Source organism: Rhipicephalus microplus, chromosome 4 (assembly GCF_043290135.1).
Source record: "Rhipicephalus microplus isolate Deutch F79 chromosome 4, USDA_Rmic, whole genome shotgun sequence".
NCBI lineage: Eukaryota > Metazoa > Arthropoda > Arachnida > Ixodida > Ixodidae > Rhipicephalus > Rhipicephalus microplus.
The window spans coordinates 128,061,653-128,087,013 of NC_134703.1; the positions used below are offsets into that span (position 1 = coordinate 128,061,653).

At 46.9% G+C, this 25,361-nt stretch overlaps 1 protein-coding gene across 1 annotated transcript in view; it reads right to left on the minus strand.

Moving 5' to 3' along the window:
• LOC142814603 (uncharacterized) overlaps positions 1–25,000 on the minus strand; it is an 81,401-nt gene extending 56,401 nt beyond the window's left edge. The window contains exon 1 of the mRNA XM_075893643.1: positions 24,327–25,000. Coding sequence (XP_075749758.1) covers positions 24,327–24,885 — 559 coding nt within the window. The 5' untranslated portion in view covers positions 24,886–25,000. The remainder of the gene's footprint in view (positions 1–24,326) is intronic.
• Between the last annotated feature and the right edge of the window lie 361 nt (positions 25,001–25,361).

The following is a 25,361-nucleotide window of genomic DNA, read 5'->3' on the forward strand; positions in this document are numbered from 1 at the left end:
GGTGAACTGAAGCGCCACCAAACGTCACGAGACGTGTACTTATGTGCACCGGAAGTCATGTGACCTCATCTGTATGCTGGCTGGCAGGAGTAGGCGGAGCGTCCCATTCGCGGCCTCACGTGGTCTGTCTCGGCGAGCTATTTAGGTCAAGGTCACACCGTAATCACGCGCTTTCGAGTCCTAGTTATTATAACAGGGAAAGGTACCCCTAACGTTTTCTGAAACATTCTTCTGCAGAAAAGCCTCATATCGCTCTCAATTCACAGGGAAGGCGACAGACACATATACGGTGCCCTGTCACCATATTTTTTTCCCCTTGCGAATTGGATGCAAAACAAGGATTTTCTCGCAATTAAATATTCATATTCAGCTGTATTATACAGCTATACAGGGCTCAGAAGGGGAGGAAAAGGCCCCTGCTGTTATAATCTTGAATTACGTCATGATATGCAATATAAACGTTCAAAGAACTTACAAATAGTGTTGGTTCTGATATTCATCCTTACAACAATCATGTAAATCCAATTTACTATAAAGGTTGTTTCTCCTGTGTCCGATGGAATGGGAAGAATTGTGACCGAATTAAGACTTGTCTTTCATGAGTGCGTTTTCCCATTGGTCCTCCGGCTACTATGACGTCATGACATACATTGTATTTCGCATGAATATTCTCTTACAAAACTTGTTTGCTTTAGAGACGTTTTTGTGCAAACAGGCCCTGGGTGGGGTTCAAAAGTAACCAATAACGTCGGCTGGAATCGCATAGTGACACAGCTTACTCCTTACTTGTCATCAACTCTACACATCATACAGCTGTGATGACCCTGCAGTCCTCCTACCAGGAGCAATATTTTATTGATACAGATACTTTCTTTTCTTTCTATATGTGCCTACAGGATATAGAGATTTGCAAGTTCCTCGCCTATCTTCATTTGCACCTTATTATCGTCGGTGATGCGAATGCGAATAACAATTACCTAACATGAGCACCCCATGTAGCAGCTGTCGCATATACGCGATAAGTTTTCATTCGTTTTCTTGGGCGCCACTTTTCCAACACCTTCTTTTAATAAGCCGTTATCGTAGGTCAAGGTTCTTAATAAAGTCAAAACTCGACCTCAGGGACGAAACTAGTTTTCACGAATTTACCGATCTAGCGAAGAGAAAAATCACTTCCATGGCAAGTACCCAAGTGGTTCAATGTTGTTACCAACTCGAACACTATAACGAAGCTTTCATGGCACTGAACTCGACTGAACGAAGTTTTTTCATAAAGTATATGAGCAAAAACTCAGTTATTTCCTGTCAATTTTTACACATCTGGATTTTCTTCCGACGTGCGCTGTAAAGCTATCGCGTTGGATCGTCTAATCACACTAATCACGACACTTTTTTCTGTTTTGACGAGAGAGCGCGCCTTAGTCGGAATCATCTTTTCATATCAACAGGCCGCCGAGTGGTAGTAGGTATTTTGATGTCCCTGCAAACGCTCCCAAAAGAACACGGGGGTTACTTTCGTTCATTAATGATTGATGCGACAGATAGGACAGATAATTTCCCTGAAACTTTCGTACATTAGCTGCATTCGTTCACCCCGCCTTAGAATATTAGAAGCTTGTCGTATAGTTTCACGTAACCGTCTATCTCGTCTACATGTATCGCCCGGACATGGGAAACATTCACACTGGGCCGGCATGGCCTCGCAGACTTTCCACGTGCGTAGGCGTGCATTAGTGGCAAATAAAATGTTATGGCAGTTCACGGGCGACGCTACACTACAGTTTTAGATTTCACAGCACCCAAAAATTATTTGATTTTGCGAACTTTCTAAAAGACAGGACGCGCAAAAGACGGCGACAATATTCAACACACCACAAAGAATTCAGCACAACACAAGCAGTGTTAGTCGACTTCTGTGGTGACATTTTTTGGGGGGTCCAAGTTTACACGTCTTATCTTTTAAAATGAGTGCTTAGCAACTAGCGCAGTTCTCTGTTACTTTTAGGGCCTGACCATGCACACACCCCCGTTGGTGGTGGTGGCTTTCTGACGATGCTGCGCGCGCTCTCTCTCTCCATAGGGAAAGGGCGTGGTGCCACGTCAGAGAGCTACGTTCTGGCGCACTGCGACGCGTGCATGTTGTCAGGCCTTGAGCTTCACGAACTTCCCAATTTAACGAAGTAACCGTCGAACATATGCTATATAAAGAGTGGCCACTGGAGCCTTTTCGCGAACCAGCAAGAAAGGGTCCGACCAACCGCTAGATGGCATACCCATGCTCAATTTTACTCCTTTGTGAAGACATGTAATAACCTCCCCAGGAGGACAACGAATACCCAAGTTTGGCATAATGTTTTTGCAAAGAATTTTAGGAATTTGTGCAATTTTCCATATCCGCTCTGAATCATGTCTCGCTGAGGACATTGAATGCTTTACAGCAGAAAACAGTAAAGTAGGACTAGAAAGTGTAGTCTTTCTGCATTTGTTTTGCACAAAGTCCGATGAAAGCGGAAATGTTGTAGGCCCGTGTGCTCAGGTTTGGGTGCACGTTAAAGAACCCCAGGTGGTCAAAATTTCCGGAGCCCTCCACTACGGCGTCTCTCATAATCATATGGTGGTTTTGGGACGTTAAACCCCACATATCAATCAATGTTTTGCACAAAGAGGCACATTCATGTGGTTTAGATGTACTGTACATGTATTCCCTTTGTGGAAGCATGGGTGTGTAGCCTTTTTTTTTTTTGTCTAGTGGTAAAAACACTCGCTTTCGGAGCATAAGGGTATGGGTTCAAATCCCAGCGTCGGAAAAAAAATGTTATTTTATTTATGCTGAAGACGTTATCGATTCTGATCAACCACTGGTGGCGCTGAAAGCAGCGGAGTAGCTGGGCCGCAGGGCTCTACGGGAGTGTCCGCTCTTTATGTATGCTTCTCTATGAAGTAACTCAATCGTGCCCATCACATCGTTAAATCCAGTTTTAACTGTATGTGCATTCATCAGACTGTTATGTTTACAAAAAGTGGTTAACGATTCTGGATACTTTTTGTTCTACTACGGGAGAGCAGTGAGCCATCCTACTCTAATAAATTGGAGGAATTGAAAAACCCGACAGCTCTGCGCACACGCCAGTCAAACGTTCATGAATGCAGAAAAAAAGGTTATGACGATCATGCTAATCCTATGCGCAAGCACTCCAAACAAATGCATGCGAGCAGTTCTGGAATGTATGACTGGTTGCCCTCTTGTTTATTTACTCCATCCGCCTGTCTAGCATATTACATCCACAGTTAAATCCAGCTTTTATTTACTTTTACCTCTGCGTCGCAGGTAAAACTGTCACCTGGTCGTGCATAGCAGTTTTCTTTAGAACCACTAATGCGTTCACCTTGAGGTCACAGGGCAGGACCAAGTTTTCCTTCGTTAAGAGTCACTTTAATGTGTCATTTACTTCGTGAACCGTCTTGAGAGTAGTGCATTTGTCTTTCTTATTCCACAAACCCAAGGAACTGAACGTAGAAGACGAGAAACGACGGCCGCTAAGACGAGTGCACACGATAGCCTGTGGGAAAAAGGAAGAGCAACGAAAAGGCGTACGGCGAGCAATCCAGTTTCGCGCGAACACATGGACAAGCCGCGCGAGACGGCTGCAGAGGTTCCGCGCGGGCAGCAGCAGACTGCTTGCACGGCGAGCAGGTGCTGAAACGCCGGTTGAGAAAACGGATGAACGCTGCTCGCTCCCCGCGCTACTCCATTAGTCGTCCTCCCGAGGATGGCCTTCCTCCCCTTCCTTCCCATTTCGGGAGTTCTGTTCGAAGAAAAGAGAGAGAGAACGAGAAAGAAGACAAAGCAGCGCCTGGCACCGAGGGAGCATCGCAAAACAGGGGCGTCCGCCGCCGACCGACGACAACGACGACTACAGGCAGCGGAGGGGCAAGGAGGAGATACAAGAGAGAGGGTGTTGTTCAAGTAAGGGAGGAGTCCCTGATTGATTGCCCGCCGCTGGCCTCCGCCGCCGTCTCGCTGGCCTCGGAGCGCGCGAGACTGTGAAGGCCTTGCCACCCCCCTCACTCCGTAAACCCTCCGATGCGTCTAGGGTAGAACGCTGCTGCGGCGTCGCTCCCTCCGAAGCTGCCCTCAAACTTCGTTTTCTTTCTCTCGCGGCGAGAACGCTTAACTGCGCCAACTACGCTAAGGCACTATAGTATACGCTGACGTTGCCGGCGCGTGTGTCACATATCCTGCGCGGGAGAAAAGGGACGGAAGACGGGAGCGGGCACAAGCGCTTTCCTCGTGAAGCACTGAAGAGGGGTTCCCGGCGATCGGCCGTGGTAATGGAAGTCACCGGCCGATCCCTTATATTCCCCGAGCGTTTTCGCCTCAGGTGCGGAGGAGGCGGTACACAGCTTAGTCGGGGGAAACCCATATTGATCGAGAGCGCGCGTGTAGGAGACAGCGACAATGCCTGGATTTTTTCAGCTTTGAGAGAGTTTGCATTGGTTTTTTGTCTTCTATTTTTTTCCCCTAGCTCCGCATGCAGCGTATACAGGACTCGCCGCCGCTTTTTAGTTGATCGATCTCGGTAGTCATCCATCACGGTGTTGTTTTAAACGGGCTCCCTTCTTCTTTTCCCTACGCCAAGAAACGTCGCTTTAAGAATCAGTATATACCAAACACGACGGCGCACAGCGCTGGAAATTTGGCAACAAGCGCTCCGTGACGTGGCGTCGTATTCCGCCAAAGTAATATGCTATAATATAGATGTTTTACACTTTTCAATGTACAGTTAATTCAAGTATAGAATAAAGCCGTTGCTTGATCAGCACGGTAAATACCCGTATCTTGGTCATTGCAGATATTACTTGATAATGCTCTTCACGCAACCGTTAAAGTAGCCTAGTTAAAAAGACCTTATCGCACATCTCCACACCTGGTTTCATTACTACGTAATTTGGTTACCCGGTGAGCTACGTGCCCAGATTTTAACGCCTCCTTGCAATACCAACGTCTTTCCTTCTTAGTTTCTTTTCATCTTACTTCCATTAGGTTACCTGCAGATCCGAGTATTAGTCTCACAGAAAGTGAAAATTATATTGAAGCAACATAACTCGTTTTGCTACTTCATGATTAAGCAACGACACACAAATGAAGTGTATGTGAACATCTCCAGCAAATAGAGCAGCCATTTTCCTTCTCGCACCTGCTCTCATCTATACAAGCGCCCACTAAGTCGATCACCGTTTGCTTGACTCGAGAGTCGTTTGTATTGAGATGCAACTGCCAGACAGATAAACCAGAACATACGGGTCTGTGTAATTAAAAGCCTTCCGTCAACAAAAAAAAAAAATTACGCTGTTTGTCAAGTCAGTTATTTTTTTTATTTATTTTTTATTATTTACAAATATTGCTGTCCCATGCCTGGGACATTGCAGGATCGGGTACAGAAAAATCAACGAAAGCACAGAAACAAACAATAGTGCGCACAAATTTATGTGGCTAACACATAAAATTTTTCCCGAACTCTACAGTGTTCAGTCTACGCAATGCACCATCAAGCTTGTTCCAAACTTCCACCACACGCGGAAAAAAAGAGAATTTGAAACAATCCAAACGAGACCTGAAGGGTACAAGGTTCAAAGCGTCTGTACTACGTGTTGTACGCGCTGGTATATCAGCGAAGGATAAGGGCTATCAGCGAAGGATAAGGCGAAGTATATCAGCAAAGGATAAGGGCGAAGGATAAGGGGATAAGGGCGAAGGATAAGGGCGAAGTTACAACAGAACAAGGCCAGCACGTATACATACAGCTTTGTGTACTTCTCGCGCCTATATTGTGCCAAGCGAATGCATCGAGACGTATGAGTCACGCTGTACGATTCTCTTGCGCGGGGAGGGTAAACGCAGTTGGCACTGACACGGTATACCCTTCACTTGTCTCTGTAAATGTAGCTTCGCACCGCTCGACCTAACACCTGCTCTCCAAAAGATGGTCATACAGGTACCCCGCGCGGACCTCTTCTGCGCTGCCATTGCCTTGTTTGTCACTTATGATGTACCGCCCTGTTAAAAGTGCGTTATGCGCAAGTGCTGGCTGTGGAAGCCAACAATTAGTGCATCTTAACCGCGCTGTAGTATACATAAACGGTCCTAATCAAGTCACTATGACCCCCCCCCCCCAATCCGAAAACTATGCGCTCAATAAACAGGTAGTAGGTGTACACACACACACACACACACACACACACACACACACACACACATATATATATATATATATATATATATATATATATATATATATATATATATATAACCTATGGGCATGCGGGCATCCTTCCAGGTCATGAACCCTGCGGCTGTGCATGTTGCATCCATGCATGTCTACGTGCTCGATCTGCCAATGCTGCCTGCCCTTCGAGCAGCACAAAAGGGTATATATACAGACACGACGAGAACGACCGAGTGGACGCCGACGCGGCGTGGGGAGGAATATATATGTTCTACGCAGCCACATCGATTAAAATCTCAGCCATGTTGTAAAGCAGGCTCGGCCAAGCCCATACAGCGGCGCACGGCCACGAAGAGATTTCGCGGAGAGCCGGCCGACGCGTCGCGTATCGAGACGCGAGCAGTGGGTGACATTTTCGGGCTCCCGTCCAACACACAGCGGGAAACGAGACAGAGTGTAGCATTAATTAAACGGCCGTCGGAAGGGGGCGCCTGGGTTATGCGCGCGCTGCGCCGCCTGGCGAGATGCAAGCACGACGTACAGTGCACCGTACAGAAGCAAGCCGCACTTGCTCCCCCTATTTGTGCGGCACCTTATTTTCTTTATTTCATAGCTCGCCGCCGCTTATCGCACTCCGCGATGATTCAGAGACCGGCGAAACGATGTCGAACGACTCCAGCGGAATCGGCAGAGCGGGAAAAAGGGCCTTTTTTAAAATCGGGTTATGTTTTCAACAGAGGATGAGCAGAAACCTCGTTACACGGAAGGGATGAGGCGCTTGCTGTTCCGTGCGAATGGATACGTTGTCTGTGCCGCTGTTGCTGCGCCGAATATGAAAACGATTGAAAAAAAAAAAAGGAGATATTCTCGTAGGCATCACATTTTATCGCGTAGCAGAAACCACGTGGCCAGATCGCTTTAGTCTATGCGGCGTAGACGAATCCTGAAGGATTTTGATCCCCCCCCCCCCCCCTCTGCATTCCGCAGGCCAGCCACCTCATCTTATTTGGTGTAGAGCACTTGCGGCTATGCAAGATATAACTGGCACACTCACTTTTCGGCCGAGAATCCAGGTTACCTTTGTCAAAGCAATGCCTTCTTGTTGGCATAGTAGTGTACCATTCCGACTTGATTTCACGCGAGAAAAAAAAAAAACATTGACAAAACTGGACACATAAGTATACACCTTTGTCCTTTTCTGTCCAGTTTTCTCACCCGGGCTAAAACCAAGTCACGGCGTATAAATATACTTCGGTTGACATCGCTACGACGAACCTTAATTCATCCAGCGAAATAATTGGTACGATGTCTGACACGATTTCTGTAGTACGGAGGCTCTCTATAGGTATACAGTCATGCATGTCGCCGGTAGAGGGGTGCAAAAAAGGCCCTTATCCGTCCAAGACGCACTATAGCATTTACCCCGCTGCCATTCCTCGCCCCTTTTCCTACAGCTGTGCAACACTGGCCCGCACCCCTTAGAGAGAAAATCCTACCGACACCCACGAATAAGTGTATGATTTACGTGCTTAACTCGTATAGTCTGTTGTGACTACCAGTGAAGCGAAATGTAGCCCCCTAACGATTACAATATGAATGCAATCGTGACATACTTCAAGAAGAGTTCAAATATAATGCGGAGCAAATAGGGATGGTAATTACGACGTATAATAAAGTCTCCGAGTTTCGCCTTACATGTTACTTCATCAAGAGAATAGAGAAAGGTTTTTGTAGGGTAAGCGGTGCTTGCAAAGCTTTGCCTGTTTGTGACACAAAATGCATTAAGTGAGAAAGGAGATGTAGAAGAAAGGAGTATGACCAAAGCGACGAAGTGTTGGTGCTGTTCCATCCTCATTTTTCGCGAAGCGCTTTCTTTCTTTTGCACCAATCAAGCATACCAAAGCAAGCTAACCCGACTCATCAGTTGAACCACACGCTTTACAACGAGCCATTAGTTACTCGTTGCAAATGAGTTCTATACTTCCCGGTGTAAGGCGCGCGCCATGCACCAACCCTCTCTCCCTTCTTCGATTGTTCCAGTTGTCTCATTCTTTTTCTAAACCGAATGGTTACAGAACACTGCATCCTTCGAAAATTTCGGTACATTCAGTACTGCGAAACTGCGGCAGCTAATTGACCGAACCAATTCGCCCTTCACGCCAGTATACAGGCTCGTTTGGCGCAGCACTAAACTCCTCTGTATACTCCAGCCACAACGCCAGGTCGTGCACATGCCAAGGCGACGCTCACGCTGTAAGAAAACCCCCTAACGACGAAACACGAACGGCTCACCCAAATTTGTCCCCGCGGCCCGTCCGGGGTTCTCCCGCTGCTCCGACATAGAACGATATATATAACGGGCAACGAGGAGCTTCACTCATTCGGAAACGGAAAACGCGGAGGACCGCGGAGCTCCAGGTCGGTCTACGCCACGGGTTCGCGTGTATAACGCTCGGCGGGGAAACACAGCGGCGTGTTTGGGCTCGAGTGTGTAGCGGGGGAACGAGGTGCCCGCGGGGCGAGTCGGAACCATCAATACGCATCACTCCGACTCGAAATCAAATGGGAAAAGGCGGCGCCACTGAAAACGCAGCGGTGGAGGGGCAGGGTATTTTTGCAGCCCTTGGGGCATGCAGAGTTTGACGCCGGAAGCGTGACGTATAAGATTAACGCAGGCTGTAAGAAGAAGAAGCAGGAAGGTTGTGAATAAGGAAAGCGGAATTGACGCGAATTCGGAAGAAAGCAATTCAAGCACACGCAAGCATGCACGTGCTACGGGCGATGTCACGCCGTAACTCGCGAGTTCTCCCGAATCATCGAAGTGATTCGGTATACCGCGACTGAACGTCGCCCGATGCTATTCCCATCACAAGCGTGTTACTTCATGTTGCTACTTCTCACTTACGAATGCTTGTATGAGATTCGCACATGCATGTGCGGCTTACAAAAGCAACCAAGAGTACCCAGTTCCGCGGATCGGGAGGCAAACGGGAAGAGGCAGAGAGACATCTCTGTGTAGGAGCAGGGCTGCGGCGATCACACTGAGCACGCCAAGTTTCGAGTGGCTGGAGATTTATACTTATTTCGGGCGGTGCACCGGAGCCACTCCCTCGGCACGCATGCTGCTGCAGCTGCTGTACCACTGTTGTCGTTCCTCGATGCGAATCTCCATGGTCTCAGCTGAAGCGAGGCAGACAGCTAGCACACTCGGGGAGGGTCGAGAGAGACGGGAGAATTATACACGAAGAAACAAAAAACATCCCGAGCGAGAGGCGCCGCAGTGGATGCAGTGTTTTCTCGCGGGCATGCACTCAAGAGAGAGAGCGGGGAGTCGAAATCAGATTTGAAAACGCGCGGGAAAGAGTCGGCAAGCAAACATAAAACGGTGGACGCACAACCCCAAAGCGCGGGCATCACGGCGCCTGCTTTGAAGGGACTCGCCACGAGTGACGTGTGTGTGTGTGTGTGGCCCGCTCCATTACGACGGATGCGAACTGCCAATTCAGTGCTGAGTGCACGAAGCCGGGGAGCTGCATGTTCCACGTCGAACCGACTCGCCCCAGCACTATACACGACAAGCTCTATGGTATATAAAGCACTACAGTGCCGCATTGACTTATGAGACTTGCCGCACCTCTGAACTGTTGGCCAATTCATTTTTATATTTGTACGCTCGTGCGTTTGTGGCTGTATGCGGCTGCGCGTGCGAGTGCATGTCTTGTTAACTCTCCCTGTCGCGCCCATGCATCTAGTCCGACAGCATATCAAGAATTGTGGCTGCCCGAAGGAACAAACCTGGACGTGCGTATGATGTGCCTCTGAAGAGTGTTGTGCATGCGCAGCATTCCGTTGTCTTTCGTTGTGATACTCAAGCCGGCCAAAAACGCAACCTTTATAGGTGATATCGCGAATCAATTTTGAGTGATACACATGAGAGATCGCTGTTAATCACTGAACTAATTTCATTATTTCTGTATTTTTCACAACATAAATTCATAGGTGCTGCATATATCAAGCTAATCTGAAGACAATAACCGTGATAACGTTTGTTAAAAACAGGCGAACGAAATTAAACCACTGAGGGAATAGTAGGCAATCGCACACACACACACACACACACACACACACACACACACACACACACACACACACACACACATACACATACACACACACACACACACACACACACACACACACACACACACACACACACACACACACACACACACACACTGGCGCGTGCGCGCACTACCTCAGTGCGAAGAAGATATGACAGCTATACAGTGAAACGAGAACAAGTTATTTGCCTTTGAGCACTATATGTAATGTAGTCAAGTTATCAAGATATGGGTATGTCAGAAGATAAAATAGGTGCTTCCGAACTTGAACTTAACGCCGCGTGTTCATGCATGTGATGCATGGAAAGACGACAGAGGAACAAAAAAAAAAAAGGACCAGCCCCACAAGCACTTGAATTTATAGGTCTGTGAGTATACGTTGTAAAGCTAAGCGGCAGGCTATGTTACTAACCCGGTTAAAGAAGTGGAAGACAGAATTAAACGATGTGAGTGTTCACGCAATAGCATCACGATTTATAGCATATATACTCTGGTATGCTATCTTATAATTAATGGCCGGATACTAGAGACAACTGCGTCATGACAATGCTGGCTCTGACGTAAGTCTTCGAATAGAAATTACGCCGATATGACGCGAGCTAATGACGTTAAAAACGAAGGCACGTGCATTGCTTAGCTCTAACCTGCCCCGCTGCCATCCGTGAGAACTGTACGTAGATCGGTTTGTAAGAGGTTTGTGATTGGCGGAGCCGCCTTCGCTTACATTATGCCGAATGTCACTATTGGCTGGTCTACCTGCTTTTGATATAGCACAGCTAGCGTGAGAAGCTCATCGTTTTTTTCATTCTGGCAAATGACGACAGTTTGTATTAAAATTCAGCAGACTATAAAGAACGGTTCGAGGGTTTACGTATACGATCGATGGTGTCCTGACTCGACAGTGACCCACATTTTGCTGACACTGTCAAAAAACATGGCCACGCCGAGACGTAGGAATAACTAGAAGCAGAGTTAACCAACCAAAAAAGTTTGCCTAACTATAGGATGGTGGACCAGAATAGTCATAAATTTATATGAAAAGGTTCTAACCAGCATTGCATGCTATATATAGTTTCTGACATAGGGCCCTGCATGAGCATCAACGGTACAAACGCACTGAGTTTTCGAAACAACGTAACCGATGAAATGTTGCAGCTTTGGCCGATAATCTGTGAAGATCGATCGAGTATAATAAGCAACATGCTGACGCGTGCATCTGTAATCCATATACCGGTCAAAAGAGATAAGCTTTCAGGCACAAAGTGTCGTGTTTATGTTTACTAAACGTGGCCAGCCAAAATAAGCTACGACCAACTACACTCCTCCTCCCTGCATTATTAATAGTGGCGTACGAAAACGAGATTATTAATTATTATGTCGTCATGATGTTTACACTACTGTTTTTTTTTTGTTCTGTTCCAATATTCGACCTAAATAACCGTATTCTTTCAGAAAAAAGTCGGTCGTGATCAAGAGGGTGGTTCTCCAAGTACTCCTTCGTGGGCAGAGGAGGCGACTTGAAGCCTCTTTTTATACTGCTGAGTGTTTTCAGATGACTGAGAACATCGATTATCGTACGATATCAATATAGAGATTCTTACAGTCGGATGCAATCGAAGCCTTCCTATGAAAGTACGTACGACAAGCAAGTATGTCGAGCTATGCCACGAAGGGAGGTCACTTTCGTGCAACTATTAGATCTACTCCTTCATTACAAATGCACCGATGCTGGCACACAGCGTGTCGATGAGAACGAGCTAGGTGCTGTCACCGTGACTTCGAGAGTTACAGTCACACAAACAAAGCAGCAATAATTTTCCTTAGCCACGTTCAAAACGGCTGCAAAACCTATCCGATAAGTATACGTACACGCCTGTGGTGCTTGCCAAGCCCCGCCTTCTACCGAGCTGTGCCGCCCTTGCCGGCGCATTTTGCATATCTCGCGAACTTATTTGGCTACTACTTTCGGTTTGCCACTATTCGCGTTTCCGGCTTTTATTATTTCTTTTTCTAGTTTTGTCCTGGGCGATTTTACTAGTATGAAGGAAGCCGATAGCAAAGATTCTTTCGTCTCGCTTCTTTATTCGAGTAAGATTGCACATTTTGTGCAACGCTGAAGACGGTCGGCGTGACCATGTTACCTCATCGCCAATCGATAAGGAGTTGTGCCAATGCCGAGGATAAACTGCTAAATTATGTCCTACCGCTTTCGATGCAGTTATTTAAAGTAATACACCTGAAATTATGACTGCATAACGATCTCTGCAAATGGTGTGTTTTATTAAAACTGCAACTTCAAATTCCCTGTCTTGCTCCATGCCATCAGCTTTGCAAAGGCAAATGTAAATAGGTAAATTTCGCGCTGTTCAAGAACATAATTATTTGTATGCTGTTTCATTCCGGTCTACTGCTGAAGGTCATTGGGAGCTTACACGTGGAAAGAAATTCACTCATACACACAATGCATGCGTCCTGGTTGTTATGAGCAATATAAGAGAAAGAATGATGGAAGAGACGTAATCACACAATGTAACCTGAGTTAAGAACCCACTGAAGCAACAAATGTTAATGAAGTTTTGTTATACAGTCAGAAGTTTACAAGCTATATAAATGTTTACCGCTTCAGAGTAATACAAATAAGCCAGCAGAGTGTCTTGCAGCCGATAGCAGGCCCCAGGGGTGTGTTAGAACAAGATAGTGCGATCGAAAGGCTAACGGTATATGCACCTGACAGTATGAGAGGATATAAAGAAAACGAAAAATCGGTGAGAGTGAAACTTTTCATCCACTCGTAAATCGTCTTTCAAAGGAACACAACCTTAACTTATAAAATCATCACAGACTCGTCATTCTTCTCATGAAATATAAAAGTCACTAATGACTCAATTTCAGATAGAATATATGTACCGTGAACACGGTTGACACTTCAGCCATTTTCCCCTTCAAAGTTGTCATTTCTGTGAATATTTCTGGAAGTATACACTCGTCTGAGTCCTGTGTGACTGCCCGGAATACAATTTAGAAAGACAACACCTTTCTAATACAGTAAACAAGTTAGGTGACCAGCCGCTGTCAGAACAAAGTATACTGCGCCATCGTCATGACTCATCATCACAGAAGAAGGCCGTGCAAGCGCCACTGGGCTGCTTGCGGACTACTGGCCTGTCAGAACGCCTCAGAGTGGACTGATTTTGTGTGTGCGTGCGTGTCGGCGTCTTTCTTTTATTTATTTTTAACTCTCTCTCTCTCTTTCAACCCTTTATTCCCCAACCCCAGTGTAGGGTAGCATACCAGATACTATAGCATCTGATTACCCTCTCTGCCTCCCTTTTTTCTCGTTTCTCTCTCTTGTTTAACAATTAAAGCGCATATAAGCACTACGCGGTAGCATCACAGGAGCTTCATATGGAGACCTTCATATATTCGTATTCATATTGAGACCTTTGCATCTATTTAGCCTTCTCGATTGGCTTGTACCACGGTCATTGCCCGCTATTCGCAACTTTCACGATCTATAAATGTCGCGACAGTACATTCAACATGGCGGCCGTTGAGATGATCGCCCCGAGCAGCCCCGAGAGAGACGGTACCGAAAAGTTATACACATTTGACGAAGAATGCGATTCTCCGCGCTTCGGTGGTTCTTCGGTTTATGTTTTTTATGTAAGTAGGGGAGCGCTAACATACAATAATAATAAAGTATATGTTGGGTAGCACATTGGGTAGATAAATATGCGCAAAATTGTGAATAACGTACACACACTCTTCCCGTTGCTGGCTGTACGTAATCGCGCGCAATGCCTGCTGTCATGTTGGAAAAAAATATAATGGGAGCTTCACTAAAATTTCTCAGTAATATCAGAAATATTTTCGAAGACGTGCTCTATCTTGCATGTCTTGCTCGCGTTTCATTCTGGCGCGAAGCTTGTTCAGCTCACCTAAAAGCAGAAAGAAGAATAAGCGGACTCAAAAAAAAAATAAAAAATGTTGCTTTTCAATACCGAAGCACAAGCACCAATGGGGCATGTCCTATTACTAGCAATATGATTTTATAGCACTTTCTTGATTAAAAGAACTGCAGAATATCAAGAAAATAAAACCGCCAAGCAGCGAACAAAACCTGGCAAAATATACAATATTCACGTTTAATGGGTGACGTACGTTCCCGTTACTGGTCAATGTTTTCATTGTTTGAGAACTACAAAAGATGGCAATGTAGAGGGGGGGGGGGGGGCAGAAAGGACAAAAAAGCGGCATCTTTAAGAAACACCGGACACAAATTGTTGCAAATCTAGGTCATGGAGGCGCTTCGCAGACGCTTCCCACGTGGAATGATGCGATGAACGTTTTGAAACCAGTCCCTTCATTCTATTCCATAGGCGGAACGCATTCCTGATTAGTTCTGGTACTGTTTGTGTTGCGTCTTGGCGGCCCCGGCACCGACGAAGAAGCATTGAACCGAAGCCCGCAGCCTCCTCCAAGTGCTCATCACCAACCTTTCATTTACAGGTAATGTACATTTGCATAGGTATATACATTTGTATATACACTTACAGGTATGCATGCAGCATTTGTACGTCAGTTTGCACAGCGACCGTGCCGAGCGGATAAACTAAGCGCAAAAAAACTGATATTCGAGGTGCACACCTGGAGGTTGCTGTACTCGTGCACAAACTGGGTGCTCCATACATTCACGGAGCTTGGTTATCTGCCTACTAAATTTAATCCTCTTAACCACTTGCGGCTTTTAGGGGCATTGATTTCAACGGGAGACTTACTTTGCCTCCCGGTGCATACATGCAGCTGTGACCATCGAGGCTCGCAGTGAAATCAGTCTGTTTTCTCTTTTCCTTCTACTTTTCCATTAACTTGACAAATGTCAAAGGGCCACGACAATATCGAGGCCGTTCACAACGTTGCAAAACGACTAGAAACGCGGGTAAACAAGCAGCAACATTTGCAGTTTGAAACAGGTCCAAAGCTTCGATCATCTCAACAGAGCTTCCGGCCACCACCGCTCAGTGGCGCCACGGTACGTGGAAGTTGTGAATAGTTAGCAGGAGTTTACACGTCACCGCGATATAAGGTTTATTATTATGTATATTTCCTGTGTTTGCCTGTGCATATATATCGTTTGTGTCATTTATATTTGATACGTATAATGCGTTGCACACCCTCAAGCGTCAGTTCGTTCCATGCTTCACCCAGCCGTTGTCAGTCACGTTAAAACTGTATATACAAAGAACAGGTTACAGATTACAGTACAATAATACAATTGGTGCAAAATGTACAGTGACCCAGCAGCTGTTTCTGAAAAAAAAAAAAAAAGCCGTGATGCACATGCGCGTTTCAGTGACTGAGCGGCCGTCTTTCCCGTGTAAACACAAACGCCGAATACGCCGTGTTTCCATGACAACGGTACCCAATTGCGCTGAACGAGAGAAACCACTATACAAGCCGTGCGGCGTACACTGCGTGCCGGGCTAATTTAGCGGCTGATAAGAGATAAGCTTCCATTATAGGCTGCACTTATCGCGCGCTCGCGTGTGAAACCGATGTCGCGACGAATGAGCGACAATACGTGCTTCTCTATACAAACACACACCGTTGCTGCAGAGCTCTCAATCGACGATTATGTGCTGGCGATGCTTAACAGAAACTTTATTTTTTTCAACCCACTGTTTACGCTGCTGCACGCAACTGTGTGCCGCAGCGCCCACTACCTGTGATTTGCACTGTTTCACCTGACATACACGAAGTACTGCTTTACGGGCGCCATTATATGGTCTGCGAAAAAAGGCTGAACAAGTACAGCAGCCATGATGGCAATAAGGGCGCGGTATGTATCGTCGTGTGACATTTTTTATTAGGGCTATGCATTTATGTACCCCGAAGACTGAAGAGATGTGCAACGCTTTGTAAAAAAAAATACTTTCTGCGTAAGGAAAGCTTGTGTTCTGATGTAGCAAGAACGTAATGAAATTTTCATAAAAAACAATCATTGCAAAAAAAAAAAATCTATACAAACATTAGACAAGCCTGAGTCATCGTGATAACTGCCAGGTCCGTATTCGCAGAAACATGTTACGCTGCGATTGTATGTAAGCAACGTCAGCCAATCGTAGCACTGGACATATCATTAATAATTTTAGCTGGCCAATGGGGAAAAGCGCTTAAGAAATTGAAGACTTGTGAACTTAAGCACGATCTTACTTTTATAGGACCCCCAGCAATCACATTTCCGCCCTATATATGTAGTCTACAGTTATCTCACTCTCAGTGCAAACATTAATATAGAGTAGCCTAGAAGAGAACAGGAATTTTATTCGCACGACGAATACGCTATAGCTATACCCTGCGCGAGGAATGATTTGTGTAGCAACGTGTTCACGCTCGTTACAGATAGTGCAGTGCAGATTATCTATCGTCAGAGCATTTTAGGTTTGTATTATTTGATTGGGAGTGCGGGCACTTTCAAGCCTTCGGTTTGTACGCCATTGCAAACATTTCTTTTTTAGAAGCTATAGCAAACGATACCCTGCCGCTACAGTGCGCATATGTGCCATTAGCAGCGTATTGGCTCATTTTCTTCGATTGCTCATTGGTTAGAAGTTTCGATAAGTGCCCAGGTAACCAAAAGACAACTAATCATTTAGCTTCAGCGTAACAATCGTGACGCGTAACAAGACACTTACAATCAACAAGCGCATACCTCCCACGGTTAGTTCTTCAAATGATAGCGCGTACGCACGGCACCCTGTGCAATAACTCAACATAAACGTCCCGAACATCCCCTCAACCTTTTCGTCTATCGAGAAAACACGAACCAGGAATACGTTCTTTGAGAAAGCGAAACTGTACTCAATTTAACGTTGTCGGTTGCATAAGCAAAGTGCCCTATCCGACACGATGTGCCAGTGATAAGAGCAAGCGCACTGCGGCTATTCTACAGTGCCCGCTCAACTGGATCGTCGTATCCAGGGAAACCCGTGCTTTCACGGCAAGTGCGAACACGCCAGGGAGAAAGACTGTATCCTTCCCTCGTCGTGCAGAAACTCCAAGCGACAACCGCCGCATCTTCCGCGAATCTCCCCACCAGACTGCAGCTGATAGCAGCAGCGCGGCTGCTACAGCGGTGGCAGCCCAGTCGTCTGTTGGCATCAGAGCCGAGCGCGCGGGCCCCGTTGCCACTATAGTTCGGTGCAGCGCTGTCAAAGTCGAACCCCTACGCGAAACCTCAAAGTTGTGGTATATAAGCATCGCACGACGAGAATACCGCTTGCGACGTAAAGAACAGCCCGGTGCGGAGTTTACAAAGCTGTTTACATTTCAAATTGTCTTTGTTACTCGTTCTCAATCACGCATTTGTTTTTGGACCATAATAGGGGGTCGTATGTGCTAATTTATGAGCAGACAAATATTGTTTCAAACAATGCGGTATGCCTGGTGACGCTTGAAGCAAACATGGGTAGCGAGGAGGAAAAAGAAAGCACAATAAATTCCCTGCATACTAAAACACAGCACAAAGAAACATTAATTCCAGCGCCACTACATAAAAAAAGAAACAAATTTATAAACAATAGCAACAAATACAATGAATTTCTATACTTAAATGTCATGAATGTCATGGCATCTTCAGCAGTGATGCTGAAACCTTCTCTTATGTGCAACTGTCCCGTAAATTTTTCTTTTGCGAATGCACGGACTGAAGAGGTTGAATTCCCAAAGGTTCTGTGTGATGGACTCTCCTAATGTTATATGCTAGCTTTCGATGTACGATAGAATTGGTTTCTAGCAAATTTACTAGAGTAAGAGGACTTTGTGAGTTCACAGACTGACATCCGTGCGCAACCTCTCTTGGCCATTGGCTGACTACCTTCGGTAATAATATGTACAGAATCACGATTTGCTCAAGCGTTCTTTTTACGGAGAATTCTAAAGTGTGATGCGAATACAGATTCAGCAGCGGGAGATTTTCATTGTTAGTGGGGACATATCAGTTCCCTTCAGAACCGGCATGCGGTATGAGAGGGGTATGTGAAAACTACTTAGCTCTTACCAAGTGCCTCGTTCAATACTTTAGTTGGAGCAAATGACATATTGCTGTTTACATGCGACCCAATCGCAACAGACACCCTCTGTTCGTCATTCTAGCGGTGTTAGAGCTGTCATTAGAGGCTACGCTGACGTTGTGTAACAAGTATAGGTACGATTCTACATCAGTGCGTAGCACACAATCCTCTTATTCTTGTGAAATATGGTTAGGCTCTTCGGTGATCACATTTTTCTAGTGAAGCTGTCTCCCACTTTAATTTCCTGTAACGAAACGTGGCTGCGATGAATGCAAGACGTATAATTTCGATTTGTATTGTATTTCATTCTATTTCTTTGTAATGTACGTTTCGTGCGACTTTGTAAGCTTTATAAAACACGCCAAGTTTATAAGCTTGTGTGACGTGTTTAAGTCAACAACGTTATACAGCAGAAAGCACAAGACAACACATGCAGAATGGATGTGTCGTAGATTCAATTTACGAGGCTGTTCGCATTCGTTAACATAACGGAGTACCAAGAATGAAGCTCGCGCTCTGCTGCACACAACTGCGGCGCGCACCCGAGCGCCGAGCCCACGTTCTCCAGCCGGGCGGTCGGCCGGCTCGGTAGGGGGAGAGGAGGCAACCAGGGTGGCGGGCTCCTGCGAGGTCTTATACCCGCTCGCAAGATACGCCGCAGTCAAACAGTGTCCCATTGACGCCAGCCTGGAACTCGTTATTAGGGACCCATCAAGATACCACGTCTCGTCGTTGCCTACCACCGCGTTTTAACAGACCCCCCCTTCCCTCTTTTTACTCGACCATCTCGTCTCGCTTCCAACAGTTCCGTCCTTGCCTCGTGGCGTAGCGCACGAACCCTGGTGGCCGCTTCAGCGACACACACCGGCAGCATCGATCATTAGGCGCGGCGCATCATCAGTCACCGGGAAAAGGGGGGACAAGCCACCTATACGTATAGGGTCGTGCTATAGCCGTTTTAACTGCGACACTGCACGGCCCACAGACGCGCACATGCCTGCTTGCTCGCCACATTCATTCATACACCCATATACACACGAACACGCGTCCAGGGGCTGAAAGACGGTGCACAGCCCTCCACATGTATCCATATACAATATATACACATACAGATAGACAGACGCGGACATATAGCCCCGAGGTTCCTTCCGTGGATTCCATGGCCGGCTCTTCGTGGAAACTTCCTGCGGGAGCGCGCACGCTGGAAGTGGGCGCTTAGCCGTGTGTTATTAGGTGGATTCCGGCCAATATCTTCGGAAGCATCGATTGGACATAATGGTTTTTTTCGCGGTGTAATTTATGACTCTCGCGCCCCCCTCTCGCGCACTGACAAAAGGACAGGCAGTTTGGAACCTCCGAGGTCTCTTCCTTCTATCCCTCTCTCTCCCTCTGTCACTCGTGGAGCGCTATTCGTGCTGTAATCCTGTGTTTCGTGGCAGGACTGCGGACTTGCGCCGCTTCTCTTGAGCGTTTGATGGCAAACAGATTAGACATGCGCGCTGCGCAGTTGCATATACATGCTCGAATTCGCGGTCCCCAATCCTGCAGGCTGCACACACTTAATGATAACTCGATTGCAGAACTCGGCTGAACTATTGCGATAGGTCGCGTGAGCGATTCGCTTTGACGAGCTCACGCTGACTGTATTGCAAGCGTCAATGTGTGACATCAACGAAGAAAAATATCGTTTAATGCGCCAATTATTATAGACAGTCAGAACAAAGTTCCAACATGTATCACAGAACATATACGTGCCTCCATACACGCGTCCTACATATTACATATTTATTATTCCCTACACATTGGTTTATACATGCAGATTGGAGAAATCAGGCAAAACAGCCGGCTCAAAGCAATCAGCAAACGTAAAGGCTGGTGTTGGTGGTTAATACCGGTGCTGCGATGGAGTCGCTGGTACTGCTCCATGGTGGTTAATGCCGAGTTAGCCGCGACGAAACGGTGCACATCAAAAAGAGAATGTAGCGATCGTTATTTCTCTAATTCTTTCACGGTTTATTATAGCTAAGCAGATGGCGTAAGCCTGGCCTAATTTTGCGTATTATAGTTACGTTCAATACATGCGTCAGTGCACATTTCATTGACCACACCGAAAACAATCAAGTGTATAAACGTATAGTCTCACAGGCAGGCAAATGGCAACAATGTGAATGAGTAGAATAGGTATAACAGAAGTACCACACAGATGGCACGCAGATGGGAATGTTTATCTCAAGGGTAAAATGTAGCATATACATAAGCAACAACAACGCTTCATGATTTTGTGTCTAAATGTTACGTTCCATACGTATACGCAAATTTCACACTACCGCACATGCATCACTTCGCACGCAACTTTACATGACCTGTCAGCTGTTGTATCGTGCGCTTACAGACGCAAAGTTCAACGTGTACTTGAACCTCGTATAAGTAAACGTCATCGGGATTTGAGCTGTTCATTCATATATTTTTGATCAGTTATTGCAGTTTGATGAATGAATTTAAACATCACTCCTACATAATTTTAGCACCTGGACGACACTGTTTGTGTACGTTTCTTTAATACAGTGGCTCTTTTATGTTCCGTACATAATTTCATGTTATTTGCGTATAATTAAATATTTTATCGGTGTTCATAGCTCTGTTCGCTTACAGATAGGGTATTGCTCATTTTGCTCACTCTGTCAGTTTTCATTCCTTAATTCGAAAAACAGATGCTACCGTTGTTATAAGCTCCCAAACTCCACTTATTTTTACTTGTAAGCGTGATACTACAAGAATTAAGGCCGCTTTGGAAACTGAAACCTCTGAAGCAGACCAGTATAAACATATTTCATGGCGGTCTTGATGTGTTCACGTTACTAAACGATAATGACACAATGTTCAGTGGCGTCAAATATATGATATTGACAAAACATGTCAAATCGTTTTATCCGCCTAAATGAAAGATAAGTTCTTGCGGCACTATTTTACGCTGCATAAGCACCCAATCGTAGATGGTCGTACAACGTCATCTGATCGTAGTTTCAACAGACGTCGACAGACAGAAATGAACATGCTTATTAGTACTCTGATAATATATATTTCGTAGCTATTAAAAAATCTAGTGCTGCTTCAAGCGACGATTAAGAACACTTAGTGTTCGGGATTGTGTCTTTATTTACTCTGAATTGCATGCCAGCACCACATCGACAGTCTTTTCTCTTAATTCCGTCTTAACAGAAACATTCACATATGATAAGATGTCAGCAGATCATTGCTTTATATAACGGCCAACGAAAAAATACCTTCAGCTTCGATATACGACACCAGTAAGAAATGCGCACCAGAATTTCATATTATGCCCACGTCACGATTCAACTGCAGCGCCTCGCAGCGACACACGCGAAAAGGCGACAAGCAATGGCGACGTCTGCGCAGCGATAGGTGGTCGGGGAAGGCGTGTCCGGTGTCAACCAATCACCGATGCGCTTGTAGGAATCGCGTCAAACCTTCACCATCTGTAAGTCTGACTTGTGACATGCATCACAACTTTTTGTTCGTTAATGTTATAACTGCGAAACATACTTGTATTTGCTTGGTTTAGCCACTGCCAGGTACTTTGGACCAATTTTGAGGCCAGCATAACATGATGGGTTTAAAGTGAGTCACCGCAAGGGGCTTCCACACAGACAGCGATCCCACGTCATTTTTTTTTTCTTTTCGCCCTGCAGCTTCAGGACATCTTATCATTTAAACATCATTACTTCGCACGAGCATTTCTCAATGAGCAACGAGGCACATGCTCCTTTTTTTAGCGATGATTTATTTTTTCAAACCAGCGTGCATGCGTCTAAAATTGTCCCGATGCCAGACGAAGACGATAGTTATAGCGCGAGAACAAAACGACGACACAGAGACAAGAAGGACACTGTGTCGTCGTTTTGTTCTCGCGCTATAACTATCGTCATGCCATACCAACTAGCCCAAGCTGCCACACTTCTAAGTTACATTGCCAGACGAAGGCTACGGAATTACTGCTTAATGACAAACTAAACATGAGAAAGTGCAGAGATAATGTGGAACAATAAAGCATACGTTATAGGACACATATCGTATATTTTCATTAGTAGTGCCGCTGCCTAAAATTAAAGCGTGTTGGTCCGCACTACAATGTGCATCTAATGACAGGCCAGCCAGCGCTTGTTACAATCCTTATAGGTACGTGGATTTCTTCGCCATTATTTAAATGCGAGGTGCTCATGCCACAGCACCCTTTACACGTGTAATTGGAAACGAAAGACATGCTTACAGTCGTAATGTCATTGCTTGCTCTTTTTTTTTTGTTTCTGCTACGTGTATTAACGTAATGCAATAAACGTAATGCCGGTCGTTCGTTACCTTATTCTTGTGATTTTCTTTTTCGGGAGCAATGAAGCTATAATCGTAATGACATTCATTGCTCTTATCAGAACCAGTACTTCGTGTGACGCGAGCGATAGATACGTTCTCGTTGAACAGCTCAGGTTTAGTCGAAAGACGCTGCTGCTGATATCTTGCGCGACCAAGCGTGTTAGCAGCGTCGAAGTATCTACACAAATAAGACTACGATATGCACACTGAAAATTAACCGCTTTAATTTTTGTCTGCGACGCTAGTACTAAATTTCATCAAGTATAGCTTGCTTTCAAGTGAGCTGACAGAACCACTCCAAGGAAATTGTCAACGACACTCGCACAAATCGATCTGTTCTTGCGCAAGCCGAAACGAAAAAAAATGAACCGAAGCAGCCATTCAAGACCCGCCTATAACGACCGTTCATTTTCCAACCACACGGTAGATCTTTACGACACATTGTGCTGAGGGAAGCTCTAAGCTCACATATCTGCACGTTTTAATACTTCTGACGAAGTAGTCATAAGAAACCATATTTACGATGTTCGTGCAAACATTTTTGTACAGCATTGAAATCTAAAAATGGGTTGGTGCAGACCCATAAATTATTACTACATAAACAACATTTTGAGCAATTTACACACATGTTAATGCGTATGCGAAGTGTAAAAGGTGTTCCAGTGTTTCCAACCCGGAGGTCTTCAGTTTGCCCACATATCACATAAGCTTGTGCTAACCGCTACATGTTTACCGCCACACAGGTCACAGCGATCAAGAGCTGTGTCACTGCGATAAGCTGCCGCAAGTCGCTTGCATCGCCACAATATTTTTGTTCCTCTTTTCGACAGACTGTAAAAGCAAAGCTTGCCGCTTACACAGCGTTACGACCTACATAAGGTGTTAGACAAATCTCTTTACGACTGACAATATGACGTGACAACATTTATTTAAGATCGCTCTCACGACAGGTTGCCTCGCTGTCTACGCGAAGCGCGCGCAGATGTTTCACGTGTCACCGACCGTCGTTGTCGCACAAGTGCTGAACGAGGCACAGGTGTTGGATAAAACCACGAGGTAGAAGCTTACGTCGTCGCGATCGAAAGGTCCGGTGCCACGCGACTGAAAGTTTAGCATGGCTTTCTTGCAACGCGAGGCCACAACGGCCGGCGTAGGAAGGGAGCAAGCGAGCGAGAGCAGAGCGTAGCGGCACCCACGAGGTCGTAAATTTGTCCGGGCCGTTAAAACTGCCAAGAGCTCGGTCGGGATTGGGTCGGTCGTTCGGCCGGCAATAGACACCCTCCGAGTCGGCCATTGGGTTGCCGGGTTTTTATGGGGCTGCCTCGAGCAGACCGGGGCCACTCGAGACGCACCCCGCGGCCACGGTGCTGACAGGATTACGAGCCGCGGACCTCTGGAGAGAGCCGCCAGGGGAGGCGCGATATTTACGAGCATCTCGCGGCGAACACCGGCAACGCCTCCGCGTGGTCTGGCGCGTGCCGTGTGTTTACTACTGATCGTGTGTGGCAGCGACTCACTCTGGCCGACGTGGACTTTCCGCATCCAGGGGTAGATCTGCGGCGGGTTGGTGGGGTAAGCGGGCTTCTGCTGCTGCGAAGACTGCTGCGCTTGTTGCTGCGGCTGACTGCCAGCTGTCGGCGTGGCCTGCTGTGCCGCGGCGGCGCTCCTGGGCGGACTGCTGTGCGCGGCGGGCTGTCCCGGCGACGGCGAAGAGCCCCGCGTCTCCGGGCTCGACGGCGACTGGGTGCTCGAGGCGCTCAGGTCCTGCGGCGACGCGGCCGTCGACTCGGGCGTCGCGTACTTGCAGCTGGCCGCAGACGGCGTCGGCGTGCGCGGGTGTCCCGCTCCGCCCGGAAGCCGCTGGCCGCAGCCGGGAAAGCCATGCTCGCCGCCGTTCTGCAGGTGCGCCGCCGGCTGGCTGTATGGTCCACCGTAGGGCTGCACGGGCGACGCCGGGCCGCTGTAGCAGCCGGTAGCGGCGTACGGTTGCACCTGCGGCGTGTAGTAGTCCGTGTCCTGGCCTCGCTGCTGGCCGTAGCAGGAGGCCAGCGAGTTGACGAACTGGTACGAACTCATGGGTGTCCGAACTCAGGGCCCTCCCGGGGGCGCCATGGGCGCGCAGCAGCAGTCACGCGGAACACACAAAACTGGTAGGAGCACACGATGCCGACCCAACTACACCCGATCAAGCCTCAGGGCACGACTGTGCCGCCGGCCCACGGCCGCTCGCCTGTTATACGTGGAGGGGGGGGCAGAAGAGGGGCAGCCCTGGCCACAGCGCCCTCTGCACCTTTCTGGCGCGCGCGAGAGAGAGCTCCGGCGGGGTCCGCTGCTTGTCGCTCACTGCTACGTCGCGCGCCCCATGATCGATTCCCTTCTGGGCGAATGAGACGCCAAGAACATTTCCCTCCTAGCCCTGAGACCGCATTATAATTTCTTCTAGCGGCAATTAATATGTGCCAGCTCTCTGCTGTCCTCCTCGCCCCGGACCCGGCGGCATCCGCCGTCGAGAGTAATCCGGCTACGCGCGTAGCAGGCCGCGACTCCTCCTC